Below are 20,847 nucleotides of genomic sequence, written 5' to 3' on the forward strand. Positions count from 1 at the left end.
AAAATTCAAGTTCAGAACCGGCAGATGAAACGCCCCTGGAGCAGACCCAGCACTTTCACACAGCCCCAGGCCGCCTTACCGGCTGTCCCTGTAAAATGACTGCAAGCCACCAGCTCTCTTTTCCAAGAAGGACACACGGACATAGAAAGTTCCTTCGGCCTCAAAGCAAAGAGGCCGCAGCCCTGGCAGAACGCACAGGGCCAGCCGCGCAGAGCAGGACCCCGGGAGGGTAGCTGCCCCCCCCCCCCAACCCGGAGCATGCCACGGCCAGCCGCGGGCCCATGCGGGACGACACTGTCCGGCTCCTCACCTTTGGCCTGGATCTTCTCACAGTTGGGAGAGATAATGATGCACTTCAGCTTCCTGAGCTTCAGATGCTTGAGCACCTCCCTGAGCCCCAGCACCAGCCGCCGCTTGGTCTTGGCCTTGACAGGATCCTTCTGGTACATGCGGTCTTGGAAGCGCACCAGCTCTTTGAGCAGGTCCGTGACACAGGCGTCAACCTCCTTACTCAGCATCTGGCTGCAGTAGCTGCAAAACACGAGGCGAGACAGCTGCGGCAGTGGCACGGCCCTCTCGGGGCCAAAGACGCGGGGCTCAGGCGGAGCGGTGTCCCGTCCTCCCTGACCCCAAGCCCAGGGACTGAGCCTCTGCACCCGCGGCTGCCCCAGCGGCCTGCCATGCACTCCACGGCGGCGGCTCACAAACCCACACCCGGAGTGTGGACTGTGCTCCGCAAGGAGGCTGAGCTCCTGGGAACTCAAACCACAAGAGGGAGCCACCCCTCCCTGCCCGCCCCCCAACGCCAACCTCGACGGCAGGGTACCTCGCGTGTCGTGCCAGCAGGACAAAGCCCCACAGATCGGGTGGCCCGGCCATGGGTCAGGACGGGGATGAGAACCGGGCCTGGCCCCATGGCCGGGGCACGTCAGGGCCGGGGAGCCCAGCGCCCGACGCCAGAGCGAGCCCACCCGCCCCGCAGGGCAACTCACTCCCGGAACCTCCGGCTGTGGATCCTGGGGCAGCCAGCGCCATCGGGGCCCGGGCGCCGGCCGTCCACCTCCTTCTGGGGCTCGGATGGCGGCGGCTCTTCGGGCTTGCTCTGCCCTGTGGGAGTGGGGGACACCGACTCCTCTGTGCCCTCTGCAATGTCACAGAGAAAGGGGCCGTGGCATGCACCTGCGGGGAGGGTCTCCGGAGGAGCCGCGTCACAACACCGCCTCTACAGAGCGCCACAGCGGGCAGGACGGAGGCAGGACACGCTCCGACAGCTTGGGAGAAACAGAACCTGGCCACGTTCTGCTCTGCTCTCCCCACCCCTCCTCAGCTACCGACAACCGCTGTGGGAAAATGCTCTGAAGTTTACCATTTTAGTCATCACAAAACGTGCAGTTCAGTTGCCAAACCTGTTTAATTTTGAAATTTAACCTTCATATCGCCCAGTTTTAAAAGCAATTGTACATAGTTCCTGACTCTTCACACGTTAACGGTTCAGATCCCTTCTTCAACAAATAACCCTCGAATAAGGTCTGAACTCAAATACCTCAACTACGAGCTTCAAGCTCATGGTCCCCAAGGGGCTTCCAGAGACTTCCAAGTACACGGGAGGGGACAGGGGCACACGTGCAAAGGTGACACCCTGCAGGTGGGCCTGGTAAAGCCCCTGGAAGCCCGTCTGGCGAAGCATCTGCGGGTGGACGGCAGCGGCCCGAGCCCAGAGTCCCGCCGGCACATGCCAGCAGGGCACGCTACTCCCGCACGCTGCCAGGGACCCAGATTCTGATGGCCCCAGAATGGGAACTCCCCGGCCGCCCAGCGGCCACCTGGCCCGTGAACACGCCCCGATGCCGTGCAGCCGTGGCCACGGGGAACCGCCGCCACAGACATGCTGCTGGCGGGGCGGCACAGGCGGCAGGAATGCGCCAGGAGGAAGTGAGGGCACAGCCCTGGGGCGTGGGGACTGTCGCGCTTCTGGGCGGGGCGCGTGTTCGCTTTGAGAGAAGTCCTCAAGCCACACACTCGTGCTCTCCCTGGCCCCAAGACCCAAACTGCTAGAACAGCCGCCGTGTGGTTACTGGTGGTCACTGTCACGGCCGCTTCAGGTCATGAGAACCATCTGATGCCTCACGGATCACCCTCGGGGACCTCCCCCCGCCATCCCCAGAGCCCCGAGAGCCCCGGCCACCCGCAGGGACGGCGACACCGTCCACATGGCGCCCTCACGGCCAGGCTGCCGACAGCCTCACACACAGCCACACCCGCCGCAGGGCCCGTACCTGAAGGCTTGGCCTGCCCCAGGGCCTCGTCGCCACCGCACTCGCTGTCCTGCACCGTGTCACTGGCGGGAGCTGGGCTCACAGCGTTTTCTTGGAGACGCTGCTGCTTTCTCTCCTGCCGCTCTTTCAGAATAATCTTTAAAACCAAACAAGCAATTACAACACCTAAGTACTTGTACTTTTAAGAAATAAGCTCTTCTGCAAAGTAAGCCACCCAACGTCAGCTTGTGGGCACCATGTCTGCCTGTGCCCTCACGGCGGGGACACGGCCCATCCCCCTGGGTGTGCAGAACAGGGCACGCTGGCCCCGGACCACCCCCCATGGGCTGCGACAGCCCCGGCGGGACCTGATCTGTGGAATCTCAACAGCAGGCAGGTCCCGTCTCCCCTTCCACCCCACAGGCAGATGAGGAGAACGTCACTGCCAAGGACTGCCTGCCTGCAGCAGCGCAGGCGCCCTGCTCCGTCCCCTCCGCCCTGTCACTCGGGAGGGGACGGCTCTTCAGAGAACCACACACACCTCTTCATGGAGCATGTGCCGGGGGGGTGGGGGGGGGTACACTCACACCCAGAACGCTAAGAGCTGGAGGACGGAACACACACACAGCAGGAGGGTCCCAGGTTTCCCGCGCCCGGTTTCAAACGGACACCCCGTACCTTCTTCAACGAGGTTGGCTTCTTGGCCTTGGGGACCTCCCTCTGCTTCCCCTTCTTCATCAGCGGGGCGCTGGAGTCCAAGGGGTTGTGCGGGGTCTTCAGCTGGTTGAAGTGGCCCTTCTTCCCAGACGCGGGGTCTCTGGAGAGAACTGGCACCGCCCCAACTGCCACAGGGAGGGGACACACTCATCAGGCACTCACCGCGCCCGTGACCTCCTTTGCCTTCGTCAAACAGAAGCTCACACAACCCTGTGACAGGTGACGGCTCTCAGGGGACTTTAGTGTCTTCTGGGAGAGATTCAGAAGACCCATCGGCTGACCTAGGGAGAAGAGTCGTCCCATCCCCGTGATGGCACCCGCATACTGCCCGAGAGAGGGGACAGTGGGCGGCCCCCTCCATAGGTGAGGAATTTGCAGACAGCACGTACTCACGACAGCTCCCCCTCCCTCTCCAAAAGGTACTACTGGTTTCCACACGTCCATCTCTCTCACTAGCTTGTGAGATTCTAGGAATACTTCCAGCAGATTCTCGAGTTTTCTAGACACAAGCATACTTTCTTATCTCTGCTCATGAGCAGCTGGTGACAAGCCCTCCACCATCAACCCCAGACCACAGTCCCCACTCGGTCCTTCCGCTGCATTTTCCCATCCTGCTCCACTTCCCACCTCGTCCGGCTCCCCAGAAACTTTACCTGTGCCCACCTCTCTTCCCTCTATTTAGGACAATTTCCAAACACACACCCAAGAACAGAGAACGGGACATCAAACCCCACGTCCCCACTGTCCAGGGCCAACGACACCGCTACCTCCCCTCCCTCCTCGGGTTGGAACACGGGAGTTACTGCTGTTTTCTCAGCCGGCACGCCCGGTGCCCTGCTTCCGTGCACAACACGTCTGCCCTCCGGCTCCAAGCCACTTCCGGCCGTGGCCCCACAAGGCTGCTGGTGACTCGAGCCACGCTCCCACGGCAGGTTTGAGACGTACACGTGATGAGCTGTTCCTGAAGAACCACCCTGGGCTGACCCTGATCACTTCGGTCCTCTGTCCCTGATGCCACCTCCCGGGGCAGGACCTCCACCGGGCTCCTGTGCTGGGGTCCCTGCTGCCTGGGCCCCTCCATCTGCCCACTGCCAGGTGACTCTCCACACAGCATGAGCGGGCTGCCTGAAAGTCCCTCCCACATGCACAGCGAAGTTGACCAACTCCCAGCGCCAAGAGCTGCCACCAAGCAGGACAAACTGTCATAAGCGATCACGTGCCCCCTCCAGAATGTGACTGAGGGCTTACAACAGACGGCAGAGTGCTCCTGGGGCTCCATCAAAGCCGCTGAGAAGAGCACGTTGGGGCGTCCCATCCAGGCTGCTCCCACCCTGTCTGCCGACAGCTGGCCGGACCAGGGCGCGGTGCCCACGAAAACCTGCGGCTTCACGATCTCTGCTCGAAGGGCTGCCGGATTTAGCGCGATCATCCGGAAGTGGCCCGGCAGCAGGCAGTGCAGCCAGCCTGAGCCGTGGTCGTCTGCGGGCAAGCAGCAGCCAGAGCGAGGCCACCCACATCCCTGCCAGTGACACAGCCCGTGTGCACGTGCAGGCATCGTGTGAGTCCCAGGACCCCGAGCCACAGCAGGCCCAAGCTCGCCTGCAAGCGCACACACCTGTGAACACGTGGCGGAGGCCATGTGAGCTCCATGTGGGTGAGTGCGACCTCCGATGAGTGTGCTGTGCAGATGCGGGGGTGACCCTGGAGCATCACGGACAGCAGAACAGTCCCCGAGCAGAGACTCTAGCAGCACACAGAGTCAGACCTGTGCAGTTACTAAAACCTCCCCAACAACGAAACCATCACCATCGCTGCCCCTCCGGGGGGGGGGGGGGGTGGACACAAGACAACACATTAACTACAACACTCAGTCATTGACAGACAACTCCGAGACTCTGGGAAAGGACGCCGAGAGAAGCGGGGAGCGCTGCTGGCTGTGGGCGTGGCTGACGACGGATTCGAGGCAAACTTGAGAGCGCACGGGAGGCCGGGAGTCGAGCAGAAATTGTAAAGAGGGCCCTGCAGCAGGCCTGGCACGGCAGAAACACCAATTAGGCTGAAGAGGAAGCAACACAGGGATTCAGTCCCAAGACAACAGGTGAAGAAACGTGACCCGAGCCTAAGGACAGTGGGGCGACGGCCAGCAGACTGCCAAACGCGTAATGGGGGTGCGGGAGGCAGAGAAACAGGCCTCAAAGTTCCCAAATGTGTGGAGAGCATCAGCGTCCAGAGCTGAGGCACAGCCAAGGCAGGACACAGGCACACCGCACGTGCCCCAGGCCCAGAGCCGACAGTCAACTAAACACACGACCGAGAGCAAGGGGACAGCGGCTCACCACACCCGTAAAAGGAGCGGGACAGGGTCGCCTGTGTCTCACGGACGACAGTGGGGGCAGGAGCGCGATGGCGCCCGGAGCACAGCCACGTCACATCTCGCTCACTTCGCTCTACTGCACTCCACGGAGACTGCATGTTTTACAAACCGAAGGTTCTGTGGCGATCCAGTGTTGGCATGTCTACTGGCACCATTTTCCCAGTCAGATTTGCGCTTTGTGCCTCTGTGCAGCAGTTCTCACGAGATCTTAGTCTCTGTCACTGTTATTACTGGTTGTGGTGATCTGTAACCAGTGATCTTTGGTTTCACTTCTGTAACTGTAACTGGGGCCCCAGGAACCACGCCCACATGAGACGGGGAACCAAATCGATCGATGTTGTGCATTGACTGCTCTCCTCTGAGCGGCCATCCCCCGGTCTCGATCCCCTCCTTGGGCGAACCCCCATGCACCGAGACACCATCACTGAAATCAGGGCCAGTAACAATCCCACAAACAGCCTCGACACTCAAGCAAGAAAGAGGCCTGTGAAGGCCGAGACCGGCCCAAGCCGAGGGCTCCTGCGCCAGGCGGCCAGGGTGTGAGCGCACGCTGGTGTCTGGAGGACACTGGAAATGCCGCTTCAGGGGGCACATGGACAGGAAGAGAGGGAAAAACAGCGTGCCTGGGTGGCGAGGACAGTTAATGTCCAATTCTCGATTTCGGTTCAAGTCACGATCTCACAGTCATGAGGCCAAGCCCTGCATCGGGCTCTGTGTTGGGACCTGCTCAAGATTCGCTCTCTCCTCCTCTGCCCTCCCCCTGGTTGCATGTCTGTGCACCCTTTCTAATTTTTTTTTTAATGTTTATTTTTGAGGGGCGCCTGGGTGGCTTAGTCGGTTAAGCGTCCGACTTTCGCTTATTTTTGAGAAAGAGAGAGAGACAGAATGTGAGTGGGGTAGGGGCAGAAAAAGAGGGGACAGAATCCAAAGCAGGCTCCAGGCTCTGAGCTGTCAGCACAGAGCCCCACACAGGGCTTGAACCCAATAACTGCTGAGATCATGACCTGAGCCACAGTAGGACACTTAACTGACGGAGCCACCCAGGCACTCCCGTCTTTCTTTCTTTAAATAAAGGGCGGGGGGGGAGAACGCGGTAGTGGTCTGGATAGAAGAGGAAACCCACCCCAGCATTCCCTTCAGATACACCCAGCCCAGAGCGAGGCCCAGACTCTTCCATCCTGTGGCGGCTGAGAGAGGTGGAGGCCTCGGAGGCCGGGTCTGAAGCAGGCGGGTAGGGAGGGGTTGGGGGGGGGGGGGGGTTTCAGGAGGTGTCAGGAAGGAAACATCGCTGGGACGTGACAGCGCAGGGAGACAGAGGGGCTGCGCTCAGCAGCAGATTTCAGGATTTCAGGGCGGGTGCGAGAGCCTCCCGTAGGAAGAGGATGCCACCTAGGACTTTCTGTGGCTGGAAAGGAGGAGTCCGCGCCCGGCTTCGAGGCTTCCAAGGACAGGCTGGCTGTCTGGTCGGGGCGAATACAGCCCGTGACCTGAAATTGAAGCCAATGCTCACCATTTCAAAAAACGTAGGCCTTTTTGAGTTATGCTAAATCTTACTTCCAGGGAAGAGAGCAGAGTGGGACGGTCCTAGGCTCACCTCAGCCCATGTTACACCTAGGTAACACCAGCGTGAGTGTGAGTAACCCAGAAGAGGACTTGAACAGGCAGAACAGACTCTCCACAACTGAAAGTAGAGAAGAGGCCATGTAAGATGGCAGGAAGGATGGAGACAGGCCTGAGGCGACGGACCCGCAGGACTCTCCACAGGAGGCAGAGACACAGCAGGCGCAGAGAGTGGAGAAGAGGAGGCCCCAGAGCAGACACCAAGAGCCCACACGATACAAGAAATCACCATATTTGGCTTTGAAAACGAGACAGGCTTAAGACTGAGTTCTTCCTCAGTCCAGCGGAGCTTAGCACTGGAAACTTTAAGACTCTGTGGCCCTGCGCTGGGCGAGCTGGAGGCTACAGGGAACGGAGACCTGCCCGTAAAGGGACAGCTGGCATAGAGCACTAGAGCAGCAGGCTGAAAACGGGCCCAGCGTGTTCGGGAGGAAGATCTGTTACTGATCTCAGAGCGTGCGCTGGAGGGCAGGGATCCTTGGAAGACTTCTCCCAGAACAAAAGAGCTCGCAGGTGCCATCTCCCTCTCCCACCTCCCAGCCAAGACACCCAGAAACCTATGGGGAATAAGCACGGAGTGAACAATCTCCAAACAATCTTCACCTTGCTTGGTAATAACCTCCACCCTGTCCTGCCCACCCCCAACCCCTGCACTCTTCTGAGGACCTGCCCCCTCCCCCCCACCATCCTGGCCTCAGCAAATTTCGGGGGCAGCTGCAGGGCCCCTCCCATGGTGGACTGGACCTTGCCAGCGCTGTGCCCCTCACTCCCATGCTCTTCTGCAGACCCACCCCCTCTGTCTAGGCCCACCTCTGGGAGTTGTCCTTGTGCACTGCAGGTCTCCAGTGGCAGTGGACCAGCAGGGACCTTGCTGGCATCGGGGGCCCCACCCTGGAGTTCTCCTGTGAATCTCCTCTCCAATGTGCCCTTGGCCCAAGCCCATCCAAACCAGTGCCACGAGCCTGGCAGTGAGCAAGCAACTCTGAGAGACACCAGCACCACTCCGAAGTAACTCCTGCCCCAGGACAGGGCATGTTCACCACACATACCAGTCCGACTGCAGCCCCAGCAGTAGGCAGGGGTCGGACATCTGGTCTGACTGCAGGGCCCACCCACCAACACAAGCTTCTCAGGAGACAATGCAGGGAAAGCTCCCTGCAGTTCGGTCAGTGCGACTCATCGCTGGCAAATGCCTGGTCTGACTCAAGCCCACGGCAGCCTGACTGGCCACCTAACAACACGGAGACCAAACACTGCCCATAACAGGCACGGAGAGCCATTGCAGACTGAAGGAAAAAGTGCCTAGGCCACAACAGTAGGGCACACACAAAACATACAGATGATGCCCCTGAAATGCCAGGCTCTGAGGAACGGAACGCTGCACCACGGGGCACTGCAAAACCTCTTCCTCATAAGGTCGCGACTTCCAAGACTAGGAGACACAGATGACTTCCCTAACACCCAGAAACAGAGAATAAGACAAAGTAAGGAGACAGAGGAATATACTCCAAAGAAAGAACAAGGCATAAATCACAGCAAGAGAGCTAAACGAAACAGAGATAAGTAATATTCCTCACAGAAAATTTCAAGTAATGGTCATAAAAATACTCAGTACACTTGAGAAAAGAGCAGAGAACCTCAGTAAGACCGTCGCTTCAATAAAGAGACAGAAAACATAAATTAGGAACCAATCAGAGATGAAGAACTTAATAACTGAAATAAAGAGTACACAAGAGGGAATAAACCATAGACTAGAAGAAGAAGAACAGATCAGTGACCTGGAGAACAGGAAAAGCAATCTAGTTGAAAGGGAGACAGAAAAAAAATAACAAGTGAAAAAAGACTAAGGGAAGGAACTTAGCAACACCATCAAGTGTCATAACATTCATATTATAGGGGTCCCAGAAGGAGGAGAGAGAGAAAGGGGGTCAGGAAATTTATTTAAAGAAATAATAGCTGAACACTTCCCAAATCTGGAGAAAGAAACAAAAATCCAGATCCAGGAGGTACAGAGAGTCCCCCCCGTCCCAATAAACCCAAGGAGGTCCACGCCAAAATACTCAGTAATTAAAATGGCAGAAAGTACCGATAAAGGGAGAATTTTAAAACCAGCGAGGGAGAAAATAGTTACATACAAGGGAAACCCCATAAGGTCATCAGCTGATTTTTCAGCAGAAACTGCAAGCTAGAAGGGAGTGGCATGATCTAGTCAGGGTGCCGAAAGGACAAAACTAGCAGCTAACAATACTCTATCCAGCAAGGCTGTCATTCAGAATAGAATGAGAGATAAAGAAATTTCCCAAACAAAGTTAAAGGAATTCATCACCACTAAACCAGCCCTATAAGAAATTTTAAAGGGGACTCTAAGTGGAAAGGAAAGACCACAGGCAGGAGTAAGAAAGGTAGGGAGCACAAAAGCAATAAAATTAAGCATATCTGTAAAAACCAGTCAAAGGATTCACAAAATAAAAGTATAAAAGTATTGGGGCACCTGGGTGGCTCAGTTGGTTGAGCATCTGACTTCGGCTCAGGTCATGATCTTATGGTTTGTGAGTTTGAGCCCCACATCGGGCTCTGTACTGACAGCCAGCTCAGGCCTGGCGTCTGTTTCAGATTCTGTGTCTCCTTCGCTCTCTGACCCTCCCCTGCTCACACTCTCTCTCTCTCTCTCTCTCAGAAATAAATAAAAAACATTTAAAAAAAAGATGTAAAGTATGACACCATATACCTAAAAGAGGAGTAAATATTTAATGCTTTTAGAATGGATTCAAACTTATGTGACCAACAACTCAGTACAGACTGCTCTCTATAGAAGGTACGATATAGAAACCTAATGACAGCCACAACTCAAACACTGGTCATACACATGCAAGAATAAAGAAAGGACTCCACGTATGTCAGTAAAGAAAGCCAGCAAACCATGAGAAAAGACAGCAAGAGAAGAACAAAGAAGAGCTACAGAAACAACCATAAAACAAGTAACAAAATGGGGCGCCTGGGTGGCTCAGTCGGTTAAGCGTCCAAGTTCATCAGGTCATGATCTCACGGTTCGTGGTTTCGAGCCCCATGTCGGGCTCTATGCTGACAGCTCAGAGCCTGGAGCCTGCTTCGGATTCTGTGGCTCCCTCTCTCTCTGACCCTCCCCTGCTTGCTCGATCTCTCTCTCTCCAAAATAAAAAACTTTTAAAAAAAAACTTTTTAAAGTAACAAAAAATGACAATACATACCTAGAATTACTTTGAATGTAAATGGACTAAATGCTCTAATCAAAAGACACAAGATGACAAAATGAATTTAAAAAAAAAAAAAACCATTTAAATCCTGCCTACAGGAGACTCATTTCAGACCTAAAGCCACGTGTAGATTGAAAGAGAAGGATGGCAGGACATTTATCATACAAATGGAAATGAAGAGAAAACTGGGTAGCAATACTTCTATCAGACAAAATAAACTTTAGCACAAAGACTAAAACAAGAAACAAAGGACACCATATACTCGTAAAGAGGACAATCTAACGACAACAGTAAATATTCATGCACTCAACATGGAAGCACCCAAACACAAAGCAGCTAATAACGAACATAGAGGAAGTAATCAGTAGGAATACGTTAACAGCAGGCAACCTGAACACTCCACTTACTGCAATGGACAGGTCATCCAAGTAACAAATCAACAAGGAAACAATGGCTTCAAAATGACACACTAGACCAGATGGATCCAACAGATATATTTAGAACATTTTCTCATAAAACAGCAGAGTGTACATGCTTTTCAAAGTGCACATGGAACATTCTCCAGAAGAGATCACTTATTAGGTCACAAAACCAGTCTCAATAAATTCAAAAAGTGAGAAGTCACACCATGCATCTTTTCCAAACACAGCACTAGGAAACTAGAAATAAACCACAAAAATTTGGAAAGTGCAAAACTAAATGGAGGTTAAATAACATGCTACAAAACAATGACCGGGTCAACTAAGAAATCAGAGTACCTGGAAACCACTGAAAATGAAAACACAACAATCCAAAGCCTTTGGGATGCAGCAAAAGCAGTTCTAAAAGAAAGTTTACAGCAGTACAGGCCTACCTCAAGAAACAAGAAGTCTGAAATCAACAACCTAACCCTACACCTAAAGGAGGTAGAAAAAGAACAAACCAACCCCCAAAACAGTAGAAAGAAATCATAAAGATTACAGGAGAAATAAAGGATATGGAAATAAACAAAAACATATCAATGAAACCAGGAGCTGATTCTTTGAAAATATCAACAAAATTGATAAACTTTTAGCCAGACTCATGGAAAAAAAAAAGTACTGAAAGAAAAAAAAAATCGGAAATGAAAGAGGAGAAATAACCCATACAAAAGAAATACAAAGGATTATACGAGAATATTATGAAAAATTATATGCCAACAAACTAGACAATCGGGAAGAAATAGATCAATTCCTACCAACATATAACCTCCCTAAACTGAATCAGGAAAAAAATACCAAGTTTGAACACACCAATTACCAGCAAGGAAATTGCATCAGTAATCAAAAACCTCCCAACAAACTAAAATCTAGGACCAGATGGCCTCATAGGTGAATTCTACCAAATATTTAGAGAAGAGTTAATACCTATTCTTCTTAAACTATTCCAAAAATTAAAAGAAGGAAATTCATTCCAAGAGACTAGATTTACCCTGATATATAAACCAGACAACACTACGATAAAACAGAACTACAAGCCTCTATCTCTAATGAACACAGATGCAAAAATCCTCAAGAAAATATTAGCAAACTAAATTCATCAATAAATTAAAAAAAAAAATCATTCACTACAATCAAGTGGGATTTATTCCTGGGATGTAACTGGGGCTCCATATGATCCAATACATCAACAACAAGACAAAGGATAAGGACCATATGATCATTTCAATGAATGCAGAAAATGCATTTGACAAACTACAACCACCATTCAGGATAAAAACGCTCAACAAAGTGGATCTACAGGAATCATATCTCAACGTAATAATAAGACCATATATGAAAAATCCACAGCTAACATCATACTCAATGGGGAAAACCTGTGAGCTTATTACTCCCAAGGTCAGGAACAAGACAAGGGTGTCCACTCTCTCACCACTTTTATTCAACACAGTACTAGAAGTCCTAGACACGTAATCAACCAACAAAGAGACTTCAGAGTGGTAAGGAAGAAATCAAAATTTTACTATCTGCAGATATGATACTATATTTAGAAAACTCTAAAGACTCCACCAAAAACTACTAGAAGTGATAAATGAACTCAGTAAAGTCAGGATACAAATTCAATGTACAAAAACTTGTTGCATTTCTATGGACTAAGAACGAAGTAGAATATAGAGAAATTAAGAAAACAGTCCCATTTACAACTGCACCAAAAATAATAAAATACCTAGGAATAAACATAACCAAGGAAGTAAAAGACACATACTCTCAAAACTATACAACACTGAGCAAAGAAATTGAAGATGACACTAACAAATGGAAAGATATTCCATGCTCATGGATGGGGAGAACAAATACTGCTAAAATGTCCATACTATCCAAAGCAATCTATACCTTTAATGCAACTCCTATCAAATCACCAACAGCATTTTTCACAGAACTAGAACAAATAACCCTAAAATGTATGGAACCACAGAAGGCCCCAAATAGCCAAAACAAGCCTGAGAAAGAAGAATAAAACTGGAGGTATCATAACCCCAGACTTCAAATTCTACCACAAAACTGTAGTAACCACACCAGCACAAAGAAAGACACACAAATCAATGGAACAGATTAGAGGACCCAGAAATAAACCCACAATTACATGGCTCACTAATTTTCAACAGGGGATGTGATACATAATGGGGAAAAGTCCCTTCAACAAATAGTGCTGGGCAAACTGGACAGCTGCATGCAAAGTAATGAAACAACTATTTTCTCCCACCATACACAGAAATAATTCAAAACTGATTAAAGACTAAATGCAAGGTCTGAAACCATAAAAATCCCAGAAGAGAGCACAAGCAGTAATTTCTGACACTGGCTGTAGCAGCATTTTTCTAGATTATGTCTCCTGAGGTAAGGGAAATAGAACAAAAATAAACTACTGAAACTATCAAAAAAAAAAAAAGCTTCTATACAGTGAAGGAAGCAATTAAAACTAAAGACAACTTACTGAATGGGAGAAGTTATATGCAAATAACATACCCAACAAGGAGTTAATATCTAAAATACATAAAGAACTTACACAACACACACACACACACACAACCCTCAAATAATCCAATTAAAAACAGACAGGAGCGCCTGGGTGGCTCAGTCGGTTAAGCGTCCAACTTCAAATCAGGTCATGATCTCACAGTTCGTGGGTTCGAGCCCCGAGTCAGGCTCTGTGCTGACCGCTCTCAGCCTGGAGCCTGCTTCAGATTCTGTGTCTCCCTCGCTCTCTCTGCCCCTCCCCCATTCACACTCTGTCCCTCTTTAAAACACACACACACACACACACACACACACACACACCAGACAAAAGACGTGAACAGACATTTCTCTGAAGACGACACTCAGTCGGCCACCAGGCACGTGAGAAGACGCACAGCATCGCTCACCCGCAGGCCTCGAAGAGCCCTCGCCTTGCTCCAGCCCTCGCCTGCTGCCTAGCCCGGCGCCGGCCGAGCCTCCTATCTCCCGGACCTGCGCGTATACCTAACACACCATTTCCCTGAGCCTCTCCTCCGACTCCTCTCATGGGCACACCTGACTCACCAGCCCATTAAAGACTACAGGACAAGCCCACAGCTAACTGCCGAGGAAAAGCTGACTTTGCCTGCAGGTAAAGGTAGGTAACAATTGTCCACTTCTGCCGAAGCAACTGGGTCGGTCTGACAACAACACACGGTCAGAGCCCTTTCCCATCAGATGTGCTGGGAAAAATAGACTATCCAAGGGCAGAGGTCCCCGGGCGTTGGTGCAGATTGACTCAGACTGGTGACGGACCCAAGTGTGGATCCTGGTAAGAACGCAACTACCAACATCACTGAGGCAGTCCAGGAAGTTTAAATACAGACTGCACACTCGACGCTAACAGAAACAAGCATGGACACAGCTGGATGGCCAAGTGGTGCAGTTAAACGCACAGCCACCATCAGCCAGAGACGCCACTGACGTACTCCACGTGAAATGACACAGAGCCTACGCTGCTTTAAAATACGTCAGGAAAACACAAAGTCAGGTCAGAGATGCAACAACACGGCACAGTGCTGACAACCACGAGAGCTGGGTCGGGGGCATGTGGCGGCAGGGCGCACTGCCTTCTCTCCACCTTTCATCATTTCCCACAGTAAAAAGTAAAAAACAAGACCAAACAAAAAATCCTACCGTGTGCTTGCTAAAAACACCCCTTCCCCAACCCCGATCCCACCCCAAGCAATTTCTGTGCACCGGACGCCCGGTCTGAGCCGTGCCCGGAGTCCATGCCTTCCGCCCACTCCCCACAGGTGCCACTGCAGTGGTCCTGGGGATGCAGCGTGAGGGAGGGACACTGGGTGGGGACAGGCTGCCTGCCGGTGCCTCAACCGCTGTGCTTTGGCTGAATCGGCTGCATTCACGCACTGTAAGGTTGTAAGCTGGGCTTCTAGTAAACGTCGCCATGAAACTATCACGTAACCTTCCTCCTGCCGTAGCCACGAGACTGCAATTTAGAAACTGCTCACTACGTAGCACTCAGCAGCCTGGATAAAAACGATCCAGGGGCGCCTGGGTGGCTTAGTCGGTTAAGCGTCCGACTTTCGCTTAGGTCATGATCTCGCGGTTCGTGGGTTCGAGCCCCGCGTCGGGCTCTGTGCTGACTGCCAGCTCAGAACCTGGAGCCTGTTTCAGTCTGTGACACCCTCTCTCTCTGACCCTCCCCTGCTCACGCTGTCTCTCTCTCTCTCTCTCTCTCTCCTAGAAATAAATAAAAACATTAAAAAAAAATTTAAAAAAAAAAAAAACGATCCACAGGAGAAATAGCATTTCCAGTTTTCAGGTTCAAAAATATGCCACCTGCACCCCCCACATCCCCAAGAATGGCTGAAATGAAGATCGAAGTGACCAAATGTCGGCGAGGATGTGGACCCACCCGAACTTTCACACGTCGCCGGTGAGTGCCCAACAGCACACAAGCAGCATCAAAGATGGTCTGGAGCATTTACAAACTAAGTATATCCCTACCACGTGGCCCAGCGAGGCTGCTCCCAAGAGAATCAAAACCAGAGACTCAAATACTGGTACATGGACGTGACAAAGGTCTTATTCACAACAACCAAAAGGTGGAAACCACCGGCCTGTCCATCAATGAGTGGGCACAACTGTGGCCACTGGATACGACTGAGCCGTGAGAACCAGTCGAATGCCGACGGGAACACAGACGAAAATGCAACGCGGTTCGCTACATGAAAGCAGACTGCCACAAAGGTCACACGACAGCACGTTCCATCTACAGAACACGTCAGAACAGGCAAGTCCACGGAGAAAATGCACGCTGGTGGCTGCCAGGGGCTGGGGAAAGGTGGGGCTTAGAGGGTAGGGGTCTCCCCTTGGCACGATGGAAACGTGGAGCCAGACAGACGACGGCTACACAACATTCTGGATGAACTCCACGCCACGGAACTGTACCCCAAAAAGCGTACTTTTGTGTTACTTGAATGTCACCTGAATAAAAAACAAAAAGGCACTACAGACACACATACACAATGTGAATAAATCTCAAAAACACCCTGATGAGTGAAGGAAGCCTTACGTGCATGAGCGTGTACTACAAAGTCCCTTCACGTAAAGCGCTCGGACAGGAAAAACAATCCTGCGGCAGACCGAGAATCCGCACGGGGCCAAGTGGGCAGCCGCAGGGGCCGGCTGGGAGGGGCCGGGGACTTCCGAGGGTGCTGACGGGAGTCTGGGTCCTACAGGTCTGCGTGTGCCGATACTCCGCAAAGGGCCTACCCAGGATGTATGCACCTCACTGTACGCCTGCTTCGCCTCCAAAGAGCAAATGACCCATAAACGGATCTGAACTCCAGTGAAGGCCGCGCACACTCCCACGTGGAGGCAACACCGACAAGATCTGCAACTTGGGGACACAACAACAACAGCACAACGAAGGGGGCACAGGCCAGGGGCAGCTGGCTTTGCTTTAAAAGGCCAGAGGATAGATATTCCAGGCTCCTGGGCACCCGAGGGTTGCAATACTTAACTGTCACAACTTAGTCATCACCGTGTAGCACCCTGTAAAAACCTAGTATCTGAACCATTCCTAAATGCACAATTCTGGGGCATCAGTTACACACGTGGTGTGGTGCACCTGTCACCACTACCTACTCCCCAAGGCTGTTCATGCCCCCACTGAACGTTAAGTCCCCACAGCCCTCAACCCCCAGGATCCTCTAATCCACCTTCTGTGAATTTGTCTACACGGAATATTTCACATACTGTCTGCCCTTCCGAGGCTGGCTCATTTCATCTGCATCCCGTCTGCACGTTTCCCCAGGCTGGAGCAGGAGGCAGGGGCCCCCACCTGGTTAGGACCGAAGAGCAGCCAGCGTACACCGGGACCACACTCGGTAGCTGTTTGTGCGATATACACCTGGGGGTTCCACCTCTTACTGTGAATGATGCTGCAATGAACATGAGCTTGCAAGCGTCTGAGTCTCTGTTTTCAACTCTTCCGGGTGCAGAGGAGTGGAATTGGTGGGCACGTGACAACCTCCATGTAGCACCAAGGGGCCGCCAGCCTGCTTCCCAAGTTAGTCTCCGCACCTCACACTCCCAGAAGCCCCCCATTGCCCCAAGTCCTCGTCAGGACTTGCTACCGTCCATCTGTGACCACAGCGCACTGCGCTGCTGGCTCGCACCAGTCTGACGACTAATACGGGCACCTTCTGGCAAAGTCAACTCCTCTGCCTGCTTTTAGTGGGTGTTTATAGCTGAACTGTAGGAGTTCATAGATCTTTGGATATCAAACCCTTTTCAGATGGGTGATTTGCAAACATTTTCTCACATTCTGCAAGTAAATTATCTTTTCACTTTCTTGAAACTGCCCTCTGGCACACAGATCTTTGCTCTTTCCTTCCTTCCGTGGCCTGTGCTTTTGGTGTCCTGTTCACTAACTCCAGGTCATGAAATTGACCTTTGTTTTCTTCTTAGCATTTTACGGACTTAGTTCTCATACCTAGGTCACTGTCTGCCCCCTTTTGAGGAAAATGATGTATATATACGGTGTGAGGCAGGAGCCCAGGAGCCCAGCTTTCTGTGGTGTGTGGAAATCCAACAGCATCTTTAAAATTGTTCCTTGTTCTTTTAATGAACATATTTGGTCAAAACTTCACCGGCCACAGATATGTGGGTTTATTTCCAGACTCCTGATCCATCGCACTACCAAGAGGTCTGGACTCTACAAAAATACCTCTGATTACAAGATAAAACAGTCACAGAACAGTGGGGATGGAAAAGAGCCTTACCCGAGAACACCACTGGCTTGGAGGATGCTCTCGCACTCTGGGTGTGCTGCTTCTTTTCCAAAGCAGCCAGCATCCCACCCAAATCCAGCTGTACCGGAATCTGGCTCTTCTTTCCACTGCTCTTAAAATTATTCTATAGAATGAAAAAAATCAAAAGTTTAGTTAGAATACTGCTTCTTACAATGTTTTATATTTCTTAACAATCTAAGAAATAAAATGAAACAGATTTATAGAAACTATAAAAACCTTTTAAAAATTAAAGAAAACCCCAGAGAATCCCACGGTATCTTTCGGTATGACTACCATGCTTGTTTCGTTCCTCCTTCTCTCAGAGCCCTGGGTTTATGTTAAACCAGCAACGCTTCCGTCTACAACACTGGGAGTAAGAGCACATACCTACGGCTAAAAAACCAAGACGGGTGGGAAGTCCTCAGCAACACAAGTTTGTGTGTGAGGCGAGGTGACTGGCATCGCTGACTCACTGGCAGCCCATTGTCTCTGACTGCCCAGGTGCACCAACTGAACGCCGTGAAAGCACGAGGAGAAGATTCAAAATACAGACAGCAGGTGATACCAAATTCAGGCAGGGAGTGGGAAACATGCAGCAAACGGAACCTCCATCTGGAAGGCTGGTGCCCGCATGTGCCCCGGCACCCCCACCCCTGTCATCCTGCCTGGGCGCGGGCACCCTGCAACCCGGACGCACTACAGCGACCTCCACCAGCAGGGCTGGAAGTGACTCAACTATAACACGGGAATACCATTAACATGCACACAAGCTGAGAATTTTACTTCCCAAAACTGTGAAAATAATGACCCCACCTCAAAAGACAAAAGGACAATGAAGATGCTGGAGACGAGAGAAGAAACAGGCCAAGTGCAAGTTCTCCATCTGGGTGGTGACTCCAAGTTCAACCTGAGTCCACAGCGGGGCAGGGACTCAAGGGGACTCAGCTCCTCGCCTTGTGTGAATCTTGGAGGCTCCCTTACTTTTGTTCCGTCAGACACAGCTGCCTCACAAAGGGATTCTTGTTTCCCGAATAAATGGAGTCAACTTATTCCCTTCAAGTCCAAGTGTCCTCGGCAGTCTATGCCCCCCCTTTCTGATGCAGCAGTGGCAGTCGGTGACCAACAGTCTGGCTATAAAGACGATGAAATGTCTGAGCTTACAGCACGTTTATTTCAACATGCCGGATGTGATTCTCCAATGAAGGAATGAATCACAACAAACCACCTGTCTTGGTACAAAAAGAAGTCTGGAAAATAGATTTTCTCAAGAGTTTAGCCGAGCGAGAGAAGTTAAGTCCAGGGCAGTGATGGGTTCAATCGAAGAGTTACCTGTGGCTGCTGTCTGGATGGAAATTTCGGACATGCCACTCTGTCTCTTCTCTCGGATGCCACCGCCAGGTTGGGGAACTCCTCGGCATCCTACAGAAACCACACGGCCTTGAGCCATTCGCGGATCACGACACAAGCGTGTGTAAGTGCAAGCCCTTCCTCACTCATGTTCTTCTGTCTATAACAGCTCCCACACAAGGCTTCAAGGGCATCTAAACCTGCCTCCAAACCGTCTAACTCAGAACAGAAAGAGAAAAGTTGTAATCCCGCCGCCCCGGAGAGGACATGGGAGCCCTAACCCCTGGGCACAAGCTCCAAGTGTGTTTCCATTCCAGAACCTGTCACGCTAGACTCAGGAGAAGGAAGCTCCCCGTCACATGTGCTGATCCCAAGCTAGGAAACAGTAAAGGCAAAGGGCCTCTACCAATGATGTTTGCGTCATTTAAAAACATCTTGTGAGCTTGTTAGCATCTCAGGTGACTTAGAGATGTTATATGGGAAACGGGGCAACAAATACACGAATTCCTTGTTAGCACAAACCAATGCTCTACTGGGGTCGTAGGTCTTCAAACACGTGACCCCAAAGTCCTCAAGGGAATGTTCCAGGAGCCCTGGGAGTGCCCAGGTGGGCAGGACAGTGTCAGGTTGGGCCCTGAGCCGGATGCCAGGCAGCAGCGCTGAGAGACACTTCTGCCGGTGCCAGGAGCCGGGCTGCTGAGTCTGGAACTGAGTCGGACCCAGCACGACTCAGTGGGGGACACAGGCTTCTCTGGAGCGCCACAGGAAAACGATTTACGGGGCGATGCCGGAAGCTCGTGGCACTCCCTCAGCCAGGGCCCCTGAAGGAGCCGCGGCGCCCTACCCTTCTCTCCAGAGCAAAGCACACAGCAGTAACCTTCCTGGGTGCAAAAGCAGACCCCGAGCAGCCAGCAAGCCAAAGCAGGGGAAACGGGTGAACAAGACCCCGCGGGTAAATCTGAGCACTACGATTCACACGGCCGGGTCCCCGGGCGGGCAGGCGTGTCTCCCGCTACTACTCTCACACTCTAACTAACGCTCACTGGGCACCCGCGCCGACTCGGGGGCCGTGCCAGGCGCTACAGTGAAGGAAACGGGACCAACTGGGCAAAGATTATTAAAGAAGATACTGGAAAGTTTCCCTTTGGAAGCCAGTATGAACCCATATTTCTATTACAACAGACCCATTTATTACATCATACGAGGTGAGTAATAAGTATAAATGTACTTCAATTCTTGGTGGCTCTTGAATTGTCAACACTTCATATGTTGAGTTAGGCTTTTCTTTCTTTTTCCTATGCTTTCTTGAGGCTTCATTTTGTTCAGGATCGCCACCTTGTGACGCTTTGGACTAGAACAAAAAACAGCAAAAATCATGGGTTTTATGACACTCAGTAAAGTGTTTACTTCCGTGAGTCAGAGCAAACTTGAGCTACCAGGCTGTACAACCACGTGACAACTCTGTTCTGAGTCAGTCTCCTCACTCCCTGTTTGCCAGAGAGCCGGTGTTCAGCAGAGCAGTCAAGAAAAAGAAATCTGTTGAAACAGTTGTCACGTCCAATTATTTTCAAACTGGTAGATATGCACATAACCTACTTTTGAGCCAGAGAACATTAATGTCTCTAATACCAACTCAGAGTCTTTTCAACACCCCGTGTACCCCTTCTGGCACCACGGCCCAGGGGTCCCTAAACTGCACATCAGAACCCCTGTGAAGCCTTCAGATGGGACAACTGCCAAGGCCCATCCCACACCTGCTGATGTGACCCCACCGCTCCCACTCTCCCTCAGCCTCCTGGCCTTTCTTCAATCAGGTCAAATGCACCTTGGCCTCAGGGCCTTTGCGTTTGCACCCACACGTGGATGTAGGCTAGGACTGCGCCCTCACTCCAGCTCAAGAGCCATCCCATCTCCTCGGAGCATCTCCCCCTCCACCCTCGCCGAGGCACTGACCACTCCCTGTGTGCACAGCACTGGGCTGTCAGGATGGAGGCGCCAGGAGTGCAGGGGCTCTAACCGAGCGTC

The 20,847-nt window shown here is 51.7% G+C and overlaps 1 protein-coding gene across 2 annotated transcripts in view; it reads right to left on the reverse strand.

The window, feature by feature from the left end:
- The window catches only part of SECISBP2 (SECIS binding protein 2), a 41,140-nt gene that overhangs the window by 6,005 nt on the left and 14,288 nt on the right, over window positions 1-20,847 (reverse strand). For both annotated transcript variants that reach the window (XM_039241510.1, XM_039241511.1), the window contains 7 exons: window positions 20,051-20,173; window positions 18,805-18,894; window positions 17,467-17,599; window positions 2,934-3,097; window positions 2,277-2,412; window positions 993-1,143; window positions 311-531 (listed from right to left, as the gene is read on the reverse strand). In XM_039241510.1, the coding sequence (XP_039097441.1) occupies window positions 311-531; window positions 993-1,143; window positions 2,277-2,412; window positions 2,934-3,097; window positions 17,467-17,599; window positions 18,805-18,894; window positions 20,051-20,173 (1,018 nt within the window). The remainder of the gene's footprint in view (window positions 1-310; window positions 532-992; window positions 1,144-2,276; window positions 2,413-2,933; window positions 3,098-17,466; window positions 17,600-18,804; window positions 18,895-20,050; window positions 20,174-20,847) is intronic.

Source organism: Hyaena hyaena, unplaced genomic scaffold (assembly GCF_003009895.1).
Source record: "Hyaena hyaena isolate Hyena2069 unplaced genomic scaffold, ASM300989v1 scaffold_194, whole genome shotgun sequence".
NCBI classification, from domain to species: domain Eukaryota; kingdom Metazoa; phylum Chordata; class Mammalia; order Carnivora; family Hyaenidae; genus Hyaena; species Hyaena hyaena.